The sequence below is a fragment of the Brachypodium distachyon genome, chromosome 1, assembly GCF_000005505.3.
Source record: "Brachypodium distachyon strain Bd21 chromosome 1, Brachypodium_distachyon_v3.0, whole genome shotgun sequence".
In the NCBI taxonomy this organism is placed as follows: domain Eukaryota; kingdom Viridiplantae; phylum Streptophyta; class Magnoliopsida; order Poales; family Poaceae; genus Brachypodium; species Brachypodium distachyon.
In genome coordinates this window covers 36,127,749-36,147,671 of record NC_016131.3, presented here as the reverse complement: position 1 = coordinate 36,147,671, position 19,923 = coordinate 36,127,749, and the positions used below count along the sequence as shown (strand labels likewise).

Genomic DNA, 19,923 nt, shown 5'->3' with positions numbered 1-19,923 from the left:
TTTATTTATAGGAAAGGTGCAGTAGAACAAGTGTTAAAGATGAACTATAGTTAAGGAAGAACTCAACGATTTAATAGTTCTCAAAAACACAAAAACAGTTATCAAGAATCATGACAACATAGAGGATGATTCACCAGTGATTAGAAAAATATGACTTGATTTGGCCTAAAAATTCATCCTGGTAAACACTTGTAATATCATACTCCCTACTAGTTAAGCATACAATGACCAATGTTGTTCCCTAGCACTAAGAATTGCATGGATATTTATAGGCTCGACTAATTCAAGGTTGACAGAGATATACTTTTAGAGCAATTAAACTAAAGAGCCATCAAGCTAATTATAGAGTAAAATGCACCGCAGGTCCTAACACCATTCGGGGTGTGTCAAGTGAGTCCTAATTCTATCAAAGTGCATATTTGGGCCCTAATTCTTTGTAAGTTGTTCACGCGTGGTCCCAATCGAGCCTGAGCCGCTGCTGACCGAACAGGTGGCAAGTTGACTGCCATGCTGGCTAACTGCCGGGTCACTGAAAATTGAAAATAGGCCCAAAATTTCCGTTTACTCATTTCGCGGTCCTTTCCCCGGTTCTCCCCACCCCGCTCGGAGCAGTGGTGACATGGCGGGCGATTCTAGGGTTGCCACTTCGGCGAGCTTTGAAGGGGGCCAGCGATGAGGCTAGGGGCGGCGGCGTGAGCTGCTCAAGCAGCGGGAGAAAGAAAGAGAAGTGTTGAATATAGTTGGCCCATGCTGGCCCAAGGCCCATTAAGTAGACAAAGGGTTTTCTTCCTGCTCTCTCTCCCGTCCTCCCCAAGAACAGCAGCCGCCACACCACAGACCACCAAAATCCATAAGCCCTCAGCCCTAGGTGAGGCCTTGTTCCACATGGTATCAGAGCCACCGGCGGCGCCGGTTCCTGAGGCGACCCCCACGATTTCCTGTGCGTGAGTCTGGTGCAGCCAGTATGGGTCTTGTCGGCGCGTGCAGGCTGCAGCGGCGGCGCTGGGAGGCACAGGACGAGGTGCGGACGAGTGTGCAGGCGCGGGGGCGGCGCCAAGCAGCAAGGAAGCATGGCGCAGTGGTGAGGTGATGTACAGCGGCGCAGCAAGGGTGACCGTAACTAGCAGCGTGGAGGAGGAGATGGTGCAGTGCACGCCCCTTTATTCTGCCAAGGACTCTCTCGAGGCAGCGAGGGCAAGGACAGTGCAGGAGATGGAATGCAGGGGGAAGGTCCAGACATGGCATGATGAGGCTGCCGGGAAGAAACAGAGGGGCGTGGTTGAGCTGCTCCAGGTCAAGGAAGTGGAGGCAGTGGCTGCAACTGGGAAGGAGGAGAAGATTGAAGGGAAATTGATGGAAGTTCAGAGATCGCATTCAATGGGAGCGAATGTCAACACGAAGAATCTACAAGTGTTGTCGTTAGTTGCAGAGATATTGGAGGTTGTGGCATGCAGTGGCTGTGGAGAAAAGAAATGTAGGCAGCTGTTGGAGAAGCTCCAGATGATGGTAATGAAGATGGACAAAGCATCGTTCTTGCAGGATGAGATCAAGCAAGTCAGTGAGGAGGACAAACAAGTTTGTTTGTATGCAAGTGAAGTTGTTGCTGAAAGGGCATCCGTAGCTGTTCATGGCACCAATTCAGAGTGAGTGTTAGACTCTGGGGCATCTAAACACGTAACTGGAAATTCAAAGGAGTTTGAACTATATAGTTCATATTCTCCCACACACGAGGAAACGATACAAACTGCTGATGGCACTGCTCGGCCTATCAAAGGGATTGGATCAGTGAAATGTAGACAAAAAATCAGATTGTCTTCAGTCTTGTACATCCCTGCATTTCCCGTGAACCTTGTGTCATTGAGTGCTCTTATAGACCAGCAGGACTGCGAGATACTTCTGAATAGAGCTAGATGTGTGATCCGAGATGGTGTGACAGGCTAGAAGATTGGGACTGGAACCAGACATAGAGGATTGTGGTACATGGATTGTGAGGGACTCGGCCAGATGGACAACTCGATGTTAGTAGCAACGTTTGGAGAAAAGGAAACAACAGCAATGACACACCACTGTAGAATGGGGCATATATCATTTGAGAAGATGTACAAGGTGTTTCCTGATATGATGAAAGGAGTGGATAAGAATAAGTTGAAGTGTGATGCCTGTGAGTGGGCAAAGCACACCAGGGTGTCTTATGTGAGTAAGGGATTGAGGAGCATCACACCTTTCATGCTTGTTCATTCAGATGTGTGGACATGTCCTGTTGTGTCTATTAGCAACATGAAGTACTTTGTGACCTTTATTGACTGTTACTCACGCATGACTTGGATTTATCTAATGAAGCACCAGGATGAAGTCTTCCAATGTTTCAAAAAAAATTATGCCTATGTGAAGAATCAGTTCAAGGTGCAGGTGCAAGTGATACAGACCGATAACGGTACTGAATATGTGAACCAAGTCTTTGGGACCTTCTTGTCAGAGCATGGGATTCTACACCAGACATCATATCCAGACACTCCGCCTCAGAATGGTGTAGCAGAGAGAAAAAATAGACACATACTAGAGGTAGCTCGGTCATTGATGTTCACCATGAATGTTCCAAAATTCCTTTGGAGTGAAGCTGTGATGACCGCTACATATTTGATCAACCATCAAGAGTATTGGGTATGAAGTCTCCTTGTGAAATGCTGTTGGGGGAGAACAAATTTGTAGTACCCCCGAGACTATTTGGATGCATTTGTTTTGTCAGGGATCACAGGCCATCAGTGGGAAAGTTGGATCCGAGGGCTGTAAAATGCATCTTCATTGGGTATCCATCTGGCCAGCAGGGTTACCGATGTTGGTGTCCGTCAGAGAGATGCACATTTGTATCTCTGTGGCACCAGATTCTATCTCTACGGCACCAGCTGAGGCGCAGAGAAGGTGGCCTAGGCCACACGAGGAACAAAATCTTCGAGTGTATACAAGAAGGAAAGTTCAGGGGGAGCAGCAGATCCAGGGGAGAGCAGCAGATCCAGGGGGAGCAACAAGCAGAGGTTCAGAATGAGACACGAGGCAATGATGGTATTTCTGGAGAGTCCAGAACTGATTCAGAGACGACAAAGGACTTGCCCATCACCTTGAGGAAGGGTACACGTGCTGTGGTAAACAAACCTATACAATGGTATGCAACGGTATGGCTTTGAAAATGATATAAGCAATTATGTGTCATATGAGTCCTTGTCACCCTCTTATCGAGCATTTGTAGCCTCTCTCCAATTAGTGTCCACTCCCACTGATTGGAGAGTAGCACGGCAGGATCCTAAGTGGTGCGCAGCAATGAGGGAAGAGCTAGAGGCTTTAAGGAAGAATAGGACCTGGGAGTTGACAAATCTTCCAGATGGAAAGAAGGCAGTGGACTGTAAATGGATTCACACGGTAAAGCAGAATTCTGATGGTAAAATTGAAAGATACAAGGCAAGACTTGTGGCAAGAGGGTATAGCCAGACGTATGGTATCGATTATGATGAGACCTTTGCACCTGTAGCGAAGATGAACACAGTGAGAATTCTAATATCTTTTGCGGCCAACTTTGGGTGGTCATTGCATCAACTAGTTGATGCCAAAAATGCATTCTTGCATGGGGACTTGCAGGAGGAAGTCTATATGGAGGTACCACCTGGTCTCATAGAGTTTGGAACTGCCGACAAAGTATGCAGATTGAAAAAGTCTCTTTATGATTTGAAGCAATCGCCTAGAGCATGGTTTGATAGATTCAGGCAGGCTGTTTGTGACATGGGATATGGTCAATGCAATGGGACCACACTGTTCTGCAGGCATTCCGAGCAGAAGATTACAATTCTAGCTGTCTATGTCGATGATATAATCATTACGGGAGACGATGAAGCTGAGATAACAAGACTGAAGAGGAGCTTGAGTAAGACTTTCGAGGTCAAGGGCCTTGGACAACTTAAATATTTCCTTGGCATAGAAGTGGTTAGATCGTCAAAGGGAATAGCTCTATCGCAAAGGAAGTATACACTAGATCTTCTCGGTGATATGGGCATGTTGGGATGTAGAGCTGCATCAACTCCGATTGATCAAAATCATAAGGTGACAGCTCAATCTGGAGAACTAGTGGACAAGGAGTCATATCAGAAGTTGGTTGGAAGGTTATTGTACCTCTGTCATACACGGCCAGATATAGCTTATGATGTAAGTGTCGTGAGTCAATATATGCATGAACCAAGGAGTGGACATATGGAGGCTGTTCATAGAATCTTAAGATATTTGAAGGGAACACCAGGAAAGGGGTTGTGGTTCAGAAGCAACGGGCACTTGAATATAAATGGCTATAGCGATGCAGATTCGGCAAGCTGTTTTAGATGACAGAAGATCTACCTCAGGCTATTGTGTCTTTGTTGGAGGAAATTTAGTGTCATGGAGGAGCAAGAAACAGCCAGCGGTATCCAAGTCAATAGCAGAGGCTGAATATCGAGCTATGTCACAAGGGTTGAGTGAAATGCTATGGGTCAGACATCTATTGAGTGAGCTAAAGATTTTGAAGAATGGATGTTTAAATCTGTGGTGTGATAACAAATCAGCACTAAGTATTGCAAATAATCCTGTTCAGCATGACAGAACAAAGCATATCGAAATTGACAAATTCTTTATAAAGGAGAAGCTTGATGCTGGAATTATCGAGATAGAACATGTCTGTTCAGGACAGCAACTTGCAGATTGCCTAACAAAAGGATTGGGAACTAAGGATTGCAATCTTGCATGTGACAAGATGGGAATGATAGATATATATCACCCATCTTGAGTGGGAGTGTTGAATATAGTTGGCCCATGCTGGCCCAAGGCCCATTAAGTAGACAAAGGGTTTTCTTCCTGCTCTCTCTCCCGTCCTCCCCAAGAACAGCAGCCGCCACACCACAGACCAGCAAAATCCATAAGCCCTCAGCCCTAGGTGAGGCCTTGTTCCACAAGAATGAGAGAAAATTTGCCAACTGCAGTCTCCATTGTTTATAAGGGGGTTTCTGCAAAGTTCCAGACCACAGGAATGGCGGGAAAACTCCCGCCCAAAGAACTTGGCCTACATGGTGGCAGTCAACTTGCCACCTGGCTGGTCAGCAGCGGCTCGGTCTCGATTAGGACAACAGATGAACAACTTACAAAGAATTAGGGTCCAAATATGAACTTTGATAGAATTAGGACTCACTTGACATACTCCAAATAGTTTTAGGACCTATGGTGCATTTTACTCCTAATCATATGTGACAGCTTGTAAATGCACTTCTCAAGTATGTACGCATTAACATTACATTTGGATTCTAGTCACAAATTTCAGCAAATATCTTATGTTAACATGGGGAAACAGGTGTTAAACATTAAGGTAACAGCAGAGTGCACTGACCTGGAGAAGTTCCTGGCAAATATCCACTGAAAGGAAATCCTTGCTGAAAAAGACTTCAGTTGTGAGGGACAATAACACAGGTAAGACCTGATCACATGGTCTTGGATTATGTAGTCCATGGAAAATAATATCCCCAAACTTTTTCTCTTTGCTATGATCAAGCTTCATCTTTACAGAACTATTCACCATTGATTTCCGTGCATGAAATAGCACAAGGACCGATAGTCCCCAGAGAAACTGAAATTCACTTCTTTCCAGTTTGACCATACTAAATCCAGCAATAAATGTATGTGCATGCACATCTTCATCATCCGTGCCGAACTCCACAGGAGCTGCATCAAGAGCTGTTGCCTGAAGAATCAGTGTCCAAACTTCATCAAGATACTTCTGTACCTTTGACGAGACCAATAATGACTGAATTCCATCTAGGAATGGCTTGTGCTGTTTAAAGAAGACAACATAAGCCACTACATAATCTTAGGAGTGTAGAAATTGGAGTTTGGTGGATGCTCTTACATTAAGTCTTGAATGCAAGCCAAAGCTTATAGAAATATAATCTTTGAGGGCTCCAACCCAATATTTTCCCAATAGAGTCGAGCTATTTGCCAGTAACGGTGCCAAATGCTGATGTTCGTCAGGAACATTTTCCTTTGCCCTCAAGAATTGATAGGTGTAGCATTTTACTGCAGCATGTGCAGTAAGAAGGCGCACTTTGATCTGTAAGATTCCTCAACATAGATCACAAACTATGGCAGTACCAGATAACAAAACAAATAACAGAAGAGATGTATCACTACATAAGATGGTCTAGGAGAAATACCTTACACACAACCCAGTCGGCAAAAGATGGGTAAAACAGGCCCTCTATGTCACTTAGTGGACGGGATATGAGTAAAAACAAACGATTAAGGGCTACTCTGTCCCCGCCAATGATGCTGCTTGTCATAACCTGGTGTTCACAATCATAGATGTTCGATCAATATTGTGGTGTGCAACACTGAAGGGAGGAGTAGGAATTATATTTGGATAGACCTTGGTAGCAAGTTCAAGGCCAGCCTCCAAGAGAAGTGGACCAGAAGCAGTACTTATTGCCGTTCTTACAGCAGAAACAAGTTGAGCCTGAATTTCAAAGCACGCAACAGTAGCATTAAACAATTGGTCCATTACACGATTATAAACCATATCAGCATAGCTTGTTTTATTGGCATTCATAAGCTCCATACATGTATTTGATAACACAGTAAGAACACGGGCCATCAAGACTTCCTTTTTTACTCAAAAATGGCATTAGGAAGTGAGGAGATCAGAGAATCACCTGAAACTGTTCCAACAAGATATGTCCAGGAAATTCAGGATCCACTGTCATGCCAAACTAGGGAAAAAAAATACAAGACGCAAGACTGAGTTTAACAGAGCAATGAGGGGATTGAAGGAATGACATAATCACAGAAAAGGTAAACCATGCAAAAAAGAAGACCATTTAAAATTTCTGTGTCATATAAAAACTACCACATGATTTGTACAAACAATAACGGCAGACTTAGTTATTGCATGATAGACAGACTAGAGTTGTCAGGTGCGTAAATCATTTCAGAACGCATGGATAACTTTATACTTCATTAAACATGTACTACAGTTTGGTGTCAAAGAAAAAAGCATGAACTAGAGTTTCACGGCTTTTGTAATAGCAACAAATATGCATGGTCAACAAGCCGTGAACGCAACCAGTTCATTCCTATTCCAATTGAAATTACAGACAATTGCCATTAAAAAGATATAAATGTGAGTGGCTAATTGCATGACTAAATTATGTATTTATGTCAAGGTAATTATATATTTGGAAGAGCCAAGGTACCTTGTACATTATCAAACATAAAAGTTGCACGCCTATCGGTTGCATGCCTTCAAATTGTCCAGTACTTATCTGCCATGCAAATGTAGTTGTCAGCTTATATTGGCAAATTTGACTTGACAGCTTACGATAGTTCTATGGTCTAAATGTAAAATCTTTTCAACATTAATACCTGATACGAAAGCGAGACTAACTCCTGTAACTTAAGCACAAGCCAGTCATTTGACAGAGAAATCCCTTTAGCCATTGCACTCCTTGCCAACAAGAGATCAAAATGAGCAGGTTCTATTCCAACTGCAACTGGTACATGGCTAACACATCTGTTTCATCACAAAAACAAAAGGTGTAAACGCTAACTTAGAAACAAAAAATATTACATTATCTTCAGGATACTTTGGACTTGATAGAAGCAACAATCGTATACATAACAGACATACTCTGCTGCAAAAAGTCTGGTGCGGTATCTGAGGTGTTTATTTCTTCGAGGAAACTGACTCATAATAGGAGCAGACCAGTTTACTTGGTCCTGCTTTGGGCCAGAAATCATATTATCTTCATCTTCTCCATACTGCACATCATTCTCAGATGTACTGTCAAGGGCATCATGACCAGAACTGGTCAGATGTTCACTTGTATTTCTTGTAACTGATGTAGCAAGAACCTGAATGGTAACAAAAATTTGAAAAATATTAACATAAGCCTACCAATTCCAAAGCATGACTTTCCTCCTGGAGAATTCTGCGCTAACTTAATGAAGGAACTAATAAGAATGTAATTCTCATGTATACTAGACCCAGCGAGAAACAACAAATTCAGAGACGAGAAAATGTTCAGGCATATACTAGCCTTTTGTCACTTTGGTAAGGAGAGAAGTTTTGAAGTTGTGTTGAATATATGTATGGCCTATAGTTAGAATCGGATACGCAGAGGGTTAGGTGTTGAAGTCAAACACATGTAACCTGGCCCTAATATCTAAAGGACCACGGGGGGTAGCCAAAATAGACTAGACGAAGCTACTAGGCATAGACACATGATCAAGAGAGGGACAGTCTAGACGTTCATGGCAGGGGTGCCTAGACCGGACTCCAAGCTTCCGCAGGCTTTGTGGCCGGTCGTATTATGATGATTTACTGCACAGCAAAGAGCACCCAAGCAAGGGCTCCTGAAGAGGTAGCCTTCGGCCGAACTCTGTCAGCAAACATTGTCTCACCATCTACTCTGCAATGGTCTGGTCGCTAAGTTTCCTAACAAAAAAAAGATGCTATCATGCTAGAATTAAATAGTATGGAACATGCTAGTTACAAGAATTTACAGGAGTTTGCATGAGAAAATTGACAAGAGGAACAGTATGTTAATAGAGACATGGTATCTGTACTTGACACAGGATAAACAATTGGAACATGTACTAACATGATATGTTCATTCCAAGCAATTGTAGAGTAGTACTCTCTCTGATCCATAATAAGTGTCATTGATTTAGTACAAAGTTGTACTGAATCAGCGACACTTACTATGAATTGGAGGGAATAGCACATAAATTTAGGACAGAAACTGTATTCCTCTTTCACTATGGTGTCACATGTCTGTGTTTATGGTGGGGAGAAAGCGATGGTAACTATACTATTACAAGTTCCGCATAAATACAAGAAGCCTTATAAAGTAAACAAAATATATTGAAGTTCAGTGCAAAGTGTGAATTAAACATACCATATTCCGCAGAACAGATAACCACCGAGATGGACGTAGTGGACATGATGTATACAGTAAGCGCATAATTGTCGTGCGAACCATTGTTGCTATTCTACACATTTAAAAGTCAAATAATTAATCTGACTTCACAACTGATAAGACCTTTTCACACTAGGAAATTATATACAGTTCTAGTAGCAGACAAAGTAGTGAGTTGAGAAATATTAAATAGGGTGAAAAGTAGCAGGAAAAAATTGAAAGTTAGGTTACAAGACTATGAAACAAGTGTATTGTAAAGTATCCTGCATGACCAGCTTCCTGGTAAGATAATTAAAAATGAGTAAAATGCACCGTAGGTCCTAAAACTATTCGGGGTGTGCTAAGTGAGTCCTAATTATATCAAAATACATATTTGGACCCTAATTCTTTGTAAGTTGTTCACGTGTGGTCCTAATCGAGCCTGAGCCACTGCTGACCGGCCAGGTGGCAAGTTGGCTGCCACGCTGGCTAACTGCCGGATCGCTGGAAATTGCAAATAGGCCCAATCTTTCCATTTTACTCATCCCGAGGTCCTTTCCCCGATTCTCCCCACACCGCTTGAAATTGCAAAATGGAAATGTTGGGCCTATTTGCAATTTCCAGCAACTCGGCAGTTAGCCAGCGTGGCAGTCAACTTGCCACCTGAGCAGCGGCTCAGGCTCGGTTAGGACCACGCGTGAACAACTTACAAAGAATTAGGGTCCAAATATGCACTTTGATAGAATTAGCACTCACTTGACACACCCCGAATAGTTTTAGGACCTACAGTGCATTTTACTCATTAAAAATCATAGGACTAAGACATACTATATACTATTCACTGGCTTATGTTTGATTGATCAAAACACGACGTTATTAAATTTTTGTCAAGTTTGTACTGTTATCAATAACCAATAAATTATCTATTTACATTTTTAATCACCACAAATTTCAGGTAAAAGGAAGCTCTGGTATTGAGAACTCCAGAAAGTTAAAATAAACTGATATCTTAAAGCATAGTCACATTGATACAGTAGAGACATGCAACTGAAATGATTCTGCCATAGTCACCATAATCTTAGTAATCAGAATAACACAGCATACTAAACAGAGTAAATATCAAGGAACACCCAATCTTTGAGGAACAAGTCACACAAAACACAACTTTTGGAAATTTTATCCGACAGCCACAGTTTTTGGGGCAACTATCACACCCCCAAAATTCTCTCTTTCATCAAACTAAACACAGAAACTGGCATGCATAGCTCACATGCCAGCTCCCACGTGGCAAGGAGATGCCACACAGGCCATCCACCGCATATTTCATGTCGGAATGAACTAATCAAGTTAAACAACACCATTTGGAGCTCAAATTCCATCAAATTTTCATTTTATCCTCTAGCAAATCCCCGATTTTGTGTAACCATAACTGGGGTTCTGTGTGACTAGTGCCCCCAAGATTAGGGTTCCTTGAATTTACTCTACTTATAACAACCTGAATCAAGGGAAATAGAACAATTTAAACACCTTTCAAAAAATTATTTAAATAGAACTCTTAACTCAAAATAGGCGTCAGCAATTCACAAACGTACGACCATTGAATGATCTGTGATGCAATATAGAACGCAATGGTGGTAAGATACGGATGGGTGCCGAAATATGCAATGATGGCACCTAATTATGGCACACTCCATCCCTTCAACTCTAAACCTGTAGTATTCCACCTTTTACATTGATAAATACTTATATATTCGTAAGATTTCTATCCAATCTCACTGATAACTGCCAAATATGACAATACCAGTCATGGCAGTTTTACGTTATGCAGCAAAAGGACAGCATCCCAGCATGGTGATGCATCTGAAAGCAATAAGGGTAAAATGGAAACACAAAATCTAATTCATGAGTAAAACTAACTTGTTTACTTGGAAACAGCAAACATTTAAGAATTTGTGGGTAAAACTTTTGACGAAATTAAAATAATACTGGATATATTATGGATGCAAAAAATAATAATGGTAACATACTCGGAGTCAGTTTCCCCATCAAGCATACTGAAGAGATTCTCTTCGATGTTCTCATTGATCATTGCAGCCTGACAAGACTCACAGGCAAAGTAGAAGGTGAGAATTCTGGCCAAGAGTCGCATGCATTTTACCATAGAGATGCGAAAAAAGAATATGTTATGGAGAAATGTTGAAGTAGCTATTCAATTTTATTCAAGTGGAAAAGCTAAATTTAATACACTAGTGAACAAGCTGTCCATCAAAATTATATAAAAAATAAAATAGCAACAAAACAAACATCGATTTGAAAAATATGATGAAATAACAAAAAAATACATTTAACTGAAAAATCAGATCTTACTGCATACAAAGTTAATGAGAACCCAAATAGCAGAATCGATAGTGATTAGTGAGTGCTCGCCCTCATACTGCTATTGGGTTTCGCTTTGTTAGGAACACTTCGATGACATATTTTTTTCAGAATTGTCAACAAGTTTTAAACAGTTTGTCTTGCAAGAAAATTTCAATGCAAGTGTTGCGTTTACATCAAAATAAGAAAAATTCAGTATGAGAATATATGCCAAATAATATGCACTGATATGTGGCCTTCAGAACTAAAATTCTCATTCTGTGCTATGTAAAAGGCGAAACTTACGAACATTTTTTACCAGCATGTAAATGATACTACAGAATGCCAGATATTTAAAGCTCGGTACTAAAATAAAAGGTTTCAGTTAGAATGCCTTACCGGGTCTCTTTCAATCAGATGACGCAGTGTCGACACTGCCAAATACCTATGGCTTGGCTGTTATAGAAATAGGCTTAGTGAGGAAAGTAAATAACAACATCACCAACCTGTCTACAGAAAGGAAATGCTAGTAAGAAAGTAAATAACTACAACATCACCTACCTGTCTCGAGTAAAGTGTTGGGATAAGACTTCGAACATGGGAATGAACGGGAACAGCTTGAGGAGCAAATAGAACAAGCTGTTGAGCAAACCTTACTGATCTGCAATTTTAATGTCATGTAAAGCATTACTGCCATGTGCCATAATTATCCAATTAGGGATAAGATAGTTAAAACAAGGGATAAGATCCAGTTGTTAGGAAAGACAGAAGTAGTTTCTTAGGAGCCAAGTTATGCATCTCTCTATACAAGAGAGGGTTTGTAGCCTGTGTGGCCGTGTCAATCAAGCCTTGAATCAATCAAAGTTATTTTAGTATTCTTTGTTAGCACAGTTAGTAGTAGCTATCCCAGTATTTATATACCAATTACACATATCAGAAAAACCAACAACTTGTTAAAGAAAACAGAAATTAATTATACTCGCCACTTACTCTAGAAGTGTAGCCGTTTCATTTGAGGAGCTTATCTCTGCAATGACAGACTGAAACTTAAAAATTAGTTGAGTGAACAGGTTTCTCTATAGATGAGAAAGGAGAAAAGTAACTGCAAGTAGAATTCCGTGCATGTCTTTTAAATGCAGTAAAATACACAACAGAATTAAAAGGCTAGAATAACAAGTTTTTGTTTATGAGAGAGCACTAGCAGAATCCAAGGGAAAGTAGGATGCAATTATTATTTTTCTTGAAGGGTGTACAGTAGAAATTGTCCAACCTTGCAGCGTGAAAAGAATGTGCTACCCGGAGCAAGTTCAGGACCAAGAACTGCTACTATTGCATTGATAAGATGACCTATTTCCTGTCTAAGATCGACATATCCATTTTCTTCCAGTAATAGAATTTCCATGGCAAGGAAAAGTGTCCCCTGTGTAACAAGATATCAAAGACCCATTACAAATTTACGATAAGCAGTACAAGGATACAACTTTTAAATCCCATTGTGATCAAATAAAAATACACAAGGTGATATTAAGAATTAGGTATGTTTGGCCAGGGCCTAACCATGCCACACCACAAGTTAGGCAAGTTTGACTGGGTGAGGTATGTTTGGGCTTTACTACGGCATTTGTGGCTAGATTACTTTCCTGCGCACGTGTCACTGACTCAGAAAAATGTGGAAAGAGTCCCTTGTAAAAGGGGTGTGGAGACACATAAGGACTTGTTTGGCACTAGTGTATTTTTTAGTCACAAATATATTGGGTATTTGAGGGGATTGGGTGTTCACCCAACACTCTCAAATCCCCTTCCACCTCAAAACACTAGTATGAGAAGTGTTTTTAATTGATACAAAAATGAGGTGTTTTGTGGGGGGAAATCTAGGGATAATGCCCCATAATCCCTCCCTACCAAACAACTCATGTGGGGTTTCTAGTGTTTTTTAATTTGGGGGGACAAAACTCTAGAAACACCAGAAAAACACAAGTGCCAAACAAGGCCTAAGAGCATCTCCAGCCACGCCCCCTAAAGGCCCCCCCAAACGGGTTATGGGGGCGCCAGCGCCAAAAAACTGACCCAGTCCGCCCCCCCAAAACCAAAAAGTAGCCGGCCTGGCGCATCAATTTAGCCGGCGCCCCCAATCAACTCCTTTCTCACAGGGGGGCTAGCGGGGGCGCCTGCTGAAGCTGAAAAGCAATGCGGGCCACCACTATCAATGGGACGAACTAAATTTGGGGGAGCGATGTTTGGGGGTGCGGCTGGGTGCCGGTTCCACCCCAAACAAATTGTTGCGCCGGCGCCTCCCCTTATGGCCATGCGCCAGATGAAATATAGAGGGCACGAGTGGAGATGCTCTAAGAGGGGAGGAGATCCAGCCACGAAACACCCTATTTAATTGGCTAGGTCCTGCTTGAGCCTAAAGGAGAGAAGATACATATCTTTTTTGAAGAGCAGACGCCAGGAACCTAGACTAGGACTAATATTGTCAAGATTTTCCCATTATGATGCTTCCAATTTTGCCATGCGCAGTGATCAAGGCCTCCTTGAAGAAAGGTCTGTTGAAACTTGATTTGACACACTGGCAATAAGGGCGCTGTGATCCCAGTGAGAAGCAAGTTGAATGCCAGTAGAGCTCGAACAAGATTTACTGGAGGGCAATCAGGTAGCACAAAAGATGGCAATAGTCTCGTCTCGCGGGCCTCCCCTCCCACGGCGAGCCCATCACCCCCCGCCCACACACCCCTCCTCCACGGCCCTCCCCACCAGCAACCACTCCGGTCCCGGCATCCACTGCTCCTCCTTGCCACCTGTCCTCCCTCCCAGCGGCGTAGCCAGGATTTTGAACCAGGCTGGTCCAATTGAAACAACATTTTTTATATCACAAATTAATGTCAGGTTTCCCAACTTGTCTCCACCTAACTTCTGCCGTCATCGGACGCCTCAGCAGCTGCCATGCCGCTGAGCTCTCTGCTCGTTAGGGTTTGAGAATTGGGTAACAAAATGTGAGTGTTTGAGTAATCGTATTGAAAAGCGTGAGATCAGGATCAACAAGCATACAACTAATACAATGAAACAAATATGTCAGTACGAGAAGAAGGCCGGACACTCAAGAAGATACTGATCTGGACATAGCACAGCTGGGATTAGATCTGGCTATTTTATTTTATTTTTGAGTTTTGGGCTGAATCATATGGATATTTGAGCTAATGTAAAAATTACAGGGTGGTCCGGCTGGCCACCCTCTAGATACGCCCATACTGCCCTCCTATCCTCTCGCGCTGATTGCAGCACGACATCTTCAGGCACTGATCTCTCCGGAAGACGCCTTGTTGGGCAGGGTTTGGGACGTCAGCTCTTTCCCATCTTATGTGTCCCTTCACTTGGATTTTTCTTTATGCGGATTATTCCCCCAGGGCTGCACTCATGCGGTTTGCCAGGTTGATGCTCTCCGTCGGTGTTCCTCGGACAATGTGGATGACCTTGCCTCTTTCCTCAGTTGCAAGGCCGAACTCGAGGCCGATGCAAAGCGATGGCATTCAACGTCCGTTTAATCTTCGTGCTCAAAGGATCTTGTTGTCCCTGGCTGGTGCAATTCCTCGTCTGGCTTCCCTGGTGGTGCTGGGCAGCATGCAGTTGCAAAGCTTGCATCGGTACCGGACTTGGCGGCTCTTGTTCCAGCTGTTCGTCCAGATTGCTAAGAGCTTGATCTCACACCTGGCTTCAAGTTTAAGCGCATTGTATTCCATCGTTACCGTCAACCAGTTCATTCCTTTTGTTGCAAGGTGAATTTCAGGATGATAGTTTCTTTTGGAAGGTCGAGTTTCAAGCTTGATGAAGCTTCGGTTGCTGCTGCTTTGGAGGCATGCGCTGAAGGCAAGATTTGCTCCAAGTGGAATTTCTCAGGGACCGTTCGTTCAACTTTTCGGTGTGCAGCAAGAATGTTAATTTCCTGATTATTAGTCTGAAATGCTTCAGGTGCGCCACGTTCAAGTGTTTCTTCTTTTTATGCGGCGATGGTGGTCTGAATTGGAGGAAAGAGCATCCAGACTGGCTTCAGGAACGTGAGGAAAAATGGACTTTGGTTCAGCAGAATAAGCGCACACTTAGTCTTGCGTTCAACACCATGGATTTGGGGAAGAAGTATGGTGTTTGTTCAATTCTGAAGGATAGGGCTTTTCGTTGATGCCTGGTCCTCTAGTAGGGGTGCAGGGACTTACTCTTCGCCGCACTTCTACAAGTCCAAGTTTGAGGATATGGCTACTGATCGAGTCATGTATCAGGTCTGGAAATGCAAATGCCTCCCTAAGCTCAAGGTCTTTGCTTGGCTGCTGCTGGATGATAAGCTCAATACTTTTGACATGATGACTAGAAGACACTGTAATAGATCGAAATCATCAGCTTGCCAGCTCTGTGACTTACTTGGAACATCTCTTCTTCAGGTGCCCTTTTAGCTCTGCCTGCTGGACCAGGATTCCATTGTGTGGGGATCGCTCGGTGTATGTCAGATATAGAATCAATGTTGCAAAGGCCTCGTTCAGATGGGCTAACTTTGTCCTGATTTTTTTTTTTGCGCAGCATGGCATATCTGGAAGCAGCACAATGGCCTTATCTTCGATAGGAGCCCAGCTTCTTCTGATCGTTGGTTCTGCTGCTTCAGACAAGCGTTGTAGATCATAGGTTTAGGTTTAAGGAAGATAAGTGGTCTTTGTTGTCTGATTGGCTCACTTTCGTTGAGGTCGTAGCTTAAGGGGCCTGTTGTGCCAACTATGGTGTCTTGTGTCCTGGGGCTCGCCCCTTTTGTGTCCCTCGTCCCTTTACATATTTCTTCCCTTTTGCAATATATTTACTGTCGGAGCCTCTCCTATACTTTACCCTCAAAAAATTCCGATAGCACATCTATTTTCTGTCATTCGATGTAATCAATGTCTGGATAACCATGTAATTTGGACACAGCAATTTCCCGATGTTGTACTTGGCCACTAGCAGAGGCTCATTTGGTCTCTTTCTTTCTCTCTCCTATATCACTCCTCTCAAGTGCAAACCTCTGTCTTCGTCTCCCCGACTCCTCTATCAGCCGGCCGGAGTGTGAAAGGAAGAGAAGGTTGGCGCTCTTATGTACAGTACTGTAGTGATGTAGCTGCCTTAGGGGTAGATGGCGTTATGCCGTTATCCTCTCTCCCCTGGAGCTACTCGCTGGCAAAATCGGGCTCTCTCCGACGATCTTCTGCAAGATCCTCTCGCCCAGCATCTTCCCTCGGGCCACCTGGGGTGGAGGCCGTTTCTCGAGGCAGGATCTTGGGTCTAAGCTCCCCAATAAGCCCACTGGAGTCCCTGATCTTGAAGGTTTTGAAGGTCAATTTTTCTTTCTCCTCTGGTCGTCGTAGTGGCGAGTGGAAGAAGGAGAACAGGGATCTAGAAGATCTTCTTCGATCTGGCTCCGTTCTTTCCTTTATTTTCTCTGTTTGGTCTTCCTGCCTCCTAGTCCCTTTTGGGTAGCCGGTCATGGTTATGTTAATTTCTCTCCGGCACAAATGCAAATCTTCTTTGCTCTCCTCTTGGTCGGAGCTGTTCTTGGAGAGTCCAGCCATGAAGAACCTGCTCCCATTTCAACCTCCACATGCGGAAGCCCACGTTGTGGTTCATGGGAAGTGATTTTCACTTGTTGGCTTTCCAGTGACGCTCCTATCTCGTCGGGGAGCCTTCTGGCCACTGTAAGGGTCATTTTCCTTTTGAGGCACAAGTTACACAGAAGCATATGGCCTTGGAAGGCTTTTCTTCCTACGATGCAGCAGGCTGTTGGGCGGGATAGTTTCCTCGCCTTTGACCAGGATCTCGTCAGCCTGAAGAATCTTGATATCCGACGAACGGCGGTGCAACCAGGATGGCAGTGGGAGTCTCGCTAGAAACTTCCTCTCCTGTTTCCTGAACACGTGGCCCTCCACGTGCACCCTCCCTGCGTGGCTGGGTGGCACGTGCATCAAAGGGCATTTGTGTAAATTGCCCTATCTATGGGGCTGTAACTTTCATGGTTTAATATATGGCAGGAAATTTCCAAAAATAATCCCGATGTTGTTTCAGGTGTGGTGGCCAGCAAGCCTGCTGTGTGCCAAGGTTAGTGAAATCTATGTGTTTCTATTAAAAAAATATATATATCCAGGGCCATCTATCAGTAAATGGAAATCCCTAGGTAGCACAGTTATGAATTTAATATGTAGATCCATATGTTACCCCTCATATAATACTCCCTCCGTTCCATAATATAAGGCGCCCACGCATTTCAAGGTCCAACTTTGACAATCAGTTAGACTAACAAAATGTGAATTATGTGTTATAAAAATTATACCACTAGATTCATATCTGAAAGAAGTTTCTGAGGGTATAATTTTCATAATACAAAATTCACATTTTGTTGGTCTAATTGGTGGTCAAAGCAAAATCTTGAAATGCGTGCATGCCTTATATTATGGAACGGAGGGAGTATTGAACAAAACCCAAGGCAAGCCAGTGCGGCCGGGAACGGGATTAATAGAAAGTGCTACTGTGGGGTTTCCCTTGCGATAGGAATGATGAAGACTAAATTTTGCATCTTATACCCTTTTGTAAAGAGAGTTCAACGATATGTACTTAACACTGGTGCTGTTCTATAGATCTCTGCACAAGGAATACAACAGCATAGACAGTTTACCAACAAGGTCGTGAGGTATGTATGGCATATGATACAATGTCAAAAAGAAACTCGAGACACTTTTCAGCTACGCATGGCTGTGACATTACAAGATTTCTCTGTGCGCATCAGATGAGAAGATAACTAAGATGCTGTAAGAACAGGCACTGAAATCCCTTGTATCGCCAGTGTATTTGTCAGTATCCACGCATTTGTAAAGGTTTAACTCATGTGATTCATGCTTCTAGAAAAAGTGGTGCTTGTACAACTTAGGACATATGAATACACCGACCAATACCTGAACTTGGGAGACATAAGACAAGCCAGCAGCTTCAATGGTCAAAAGAAGAGCATGGAGTGACCACAACTGCAGGTTGGAATTAGAACTCTTACTCAAATGAGAAAGGGAGCTCACAGTTGGAGTAACCAGACTAGATAATGCCATTCCCCCTGCACTGCACCAGAAAATATTGCATTACTGCAATGACCTCCAAGTGTCAAACATAACCATATAAGTACATTTACCTCCAGATAGGTAAAACATACACCATGCACACCACTACATCAACCCACAGAACACAAGAAGTGAATCGAGGTGATACATTATTTGCTACACATAGAAAGGGACAGGCTCTTATACCTGGGCATGGGCATCCCGGTCCAAAAAAGGGGCCAGCCCAGGCTTGCCACCTGGGCCAGGTCCATGCCTTGATTTGGAGTCTGAAACATTGTTTGGGCCAGTCTCAAGCTTTCATTTTCAGCCCAACAATAGCGCAGCCTGGCCCAGAACTGTATGTTAGCCTAAGCCGTCGGGAAACTTGACCACCGGATGTAGAAGTGCAGGCCCAGATCAGTTTAACACCATGCAAAGTTGAACATATCAAAAGCAAGGTGGGCTCTGTGTTGCGAGTGTAGTGGGGTATGTCAGCCCGGCCGACACAACCCGACGAGGTTGGTTTCAGCTGTTATGTCGGGCCAGCATCGCCGGGTGTAGGTGCGGCATCCGGGGGGGCACAGCGTGAGCATCCTGTGCAGCTTGGGCTGTGGGGTGCCCGGGTCAGTGCATCGTCGTAGCTGGCATGCAAGTAGTGGATGTTGGGGCAGCGGCCAACTCCAGCCACCCAGGTAACTCCGCGGGCAGCACTGTGGATGAGAACCCAGTACCAACTACCACCATGGCAGGCCCCGCTACCAAAGATAGGAGGGGTCCTGTTGCTAGCTCCAACGGTCTTCTGCCTCTGCTGAAGTGATGGTGATCACGGCGCTAGCGTAGGGGAGCTGTGGCAGCAACCCCAGGACACCGTGGAGGTGCAGGGAGCAGTGAGGTGGCTGTGTTGCTGGCTTCGTTATGGCGGCGAGTAGGCATCCATGATAGTGGGGGGCACGGCAGTCTTCCCGACGTGAGGTGTCACGGTGGCTGTTGTGCATGTATGGCAGGTGATAGCAGTGGAGATGCGCCCCGCAGCATTTGTCTTGGCTGACAGCGGTTGCAGGGTTATGAGGAGCCTGGGAAAAGCCTAGCTCCAACCTAGGTCTGTGCTGGCGATGGCGCAGTGTTCCACTCCTTGGAGGCACCGTCGCAGGTTCTCTGGCTTTTCTCCAGTCATTGGAGTCCTCGGTCCTCCAGGCAAAAGCCTAAGTTCCTGTTTCTTTCCGGGGCAGGCAGCAGCACCATGCTCGCCGCTCTATCCTTGGAGGCGTCGTCTTGGAGGCCTTGACCATAGTCGGACGAGCATTTGATGTGTGGGGTCCAGGGAAGCGGTTCTAGAAGACGGTGCAGAGGTAGCAACGGCCCCGGCCCGGGCCGGGGCCACAACTCAGCATGACAGGGTGGCAAGGTCTTTCGGCCCAGCCGACGTGACCCAACAGGGTAGGTTTTAGCTGTTACATCGTGTTGAGATATGTGTCGGATATGTGTATGAGTAGGGTTACAGTTGGACTTGTAATTAGCGGAGGGTT

At 44.0% G+C, this 19,923-nt stretch overlaps 1 protein-coding gene across 4 annotated transcripts in view; it reads right to left on the bottom strand.

Moving 5' to 3' along the window:
• The window catches only part of LOC100834154 (protein SWEETIE), a 44,952-nt gene that overhangs the window by 7,479 nt on the left and 17,550 nt on the right, over positions 1 to 19,923 (bottom strand). For all 4 annotated transcript variants that reach the window (XM_024457961.1, XM_024457962.1, XM_010229358.3 and 1 more), the window contains exons 25-39: positions 18,263 to 18,419; positions 12,580 to 12,729; positions 12,300 to 12,349; positions 11,871 to 11,970; positions 11,709 to 11,765; positions 10,982 to 11,049; positions 8,955 to 9,048; positions 7,685 to 7,908; positions 7,420 to 7,567; positions 7,251 to 7,319; positions 6,711 to 6,767; positions 6,428 to 6,514; positions 6,216 to 6,344; positions 5,912 to 6,112; positions 5,396 to 5,836 (exon numbers count right to left, since the gene is read on the bottom strand). In XM_024457961.1, the coding sequence (XP_024313729.1) occupies positions 5,396 to 5,836; positions 5,912 to 6,112; positions 6,216 to 6,344; positions 6,428 to 6,514; positions 6,711 to 6,767; positions 7,251 to 7,319; positions 7,420 to 7,567; positions 7,685 to 7,908; positions 8,955 to 9,048; positions 10,982 to 11,049; positions 11,709 to 11,765; positions 11,871 to 11,970; positions 12,300 to 12,349; positions 12,580 to 12,729; positions 18,263 to 18,419 (2,032 nt within the window). The remainder of the gene's footprint in view (positions 1 to 5,395; positions 5,837 to 5,911; positions 6,113 to 6,215; positions 6,345 to 6,427; positions 6,515 to 6,710; positions 6,768 to 7,250; positions 7,320 to 7,419; positions 7,568 to 7,684; positions 7,909 to 8,954; positions 9,049 to 10,981; positions 11,050 to 11,708; positions 11,766 to 11,870; positions 11,971 to 12,299; positions 12,350 to 12,579; positions 12,730 to 18,262; positions 18,420 to 19,923) is intronic.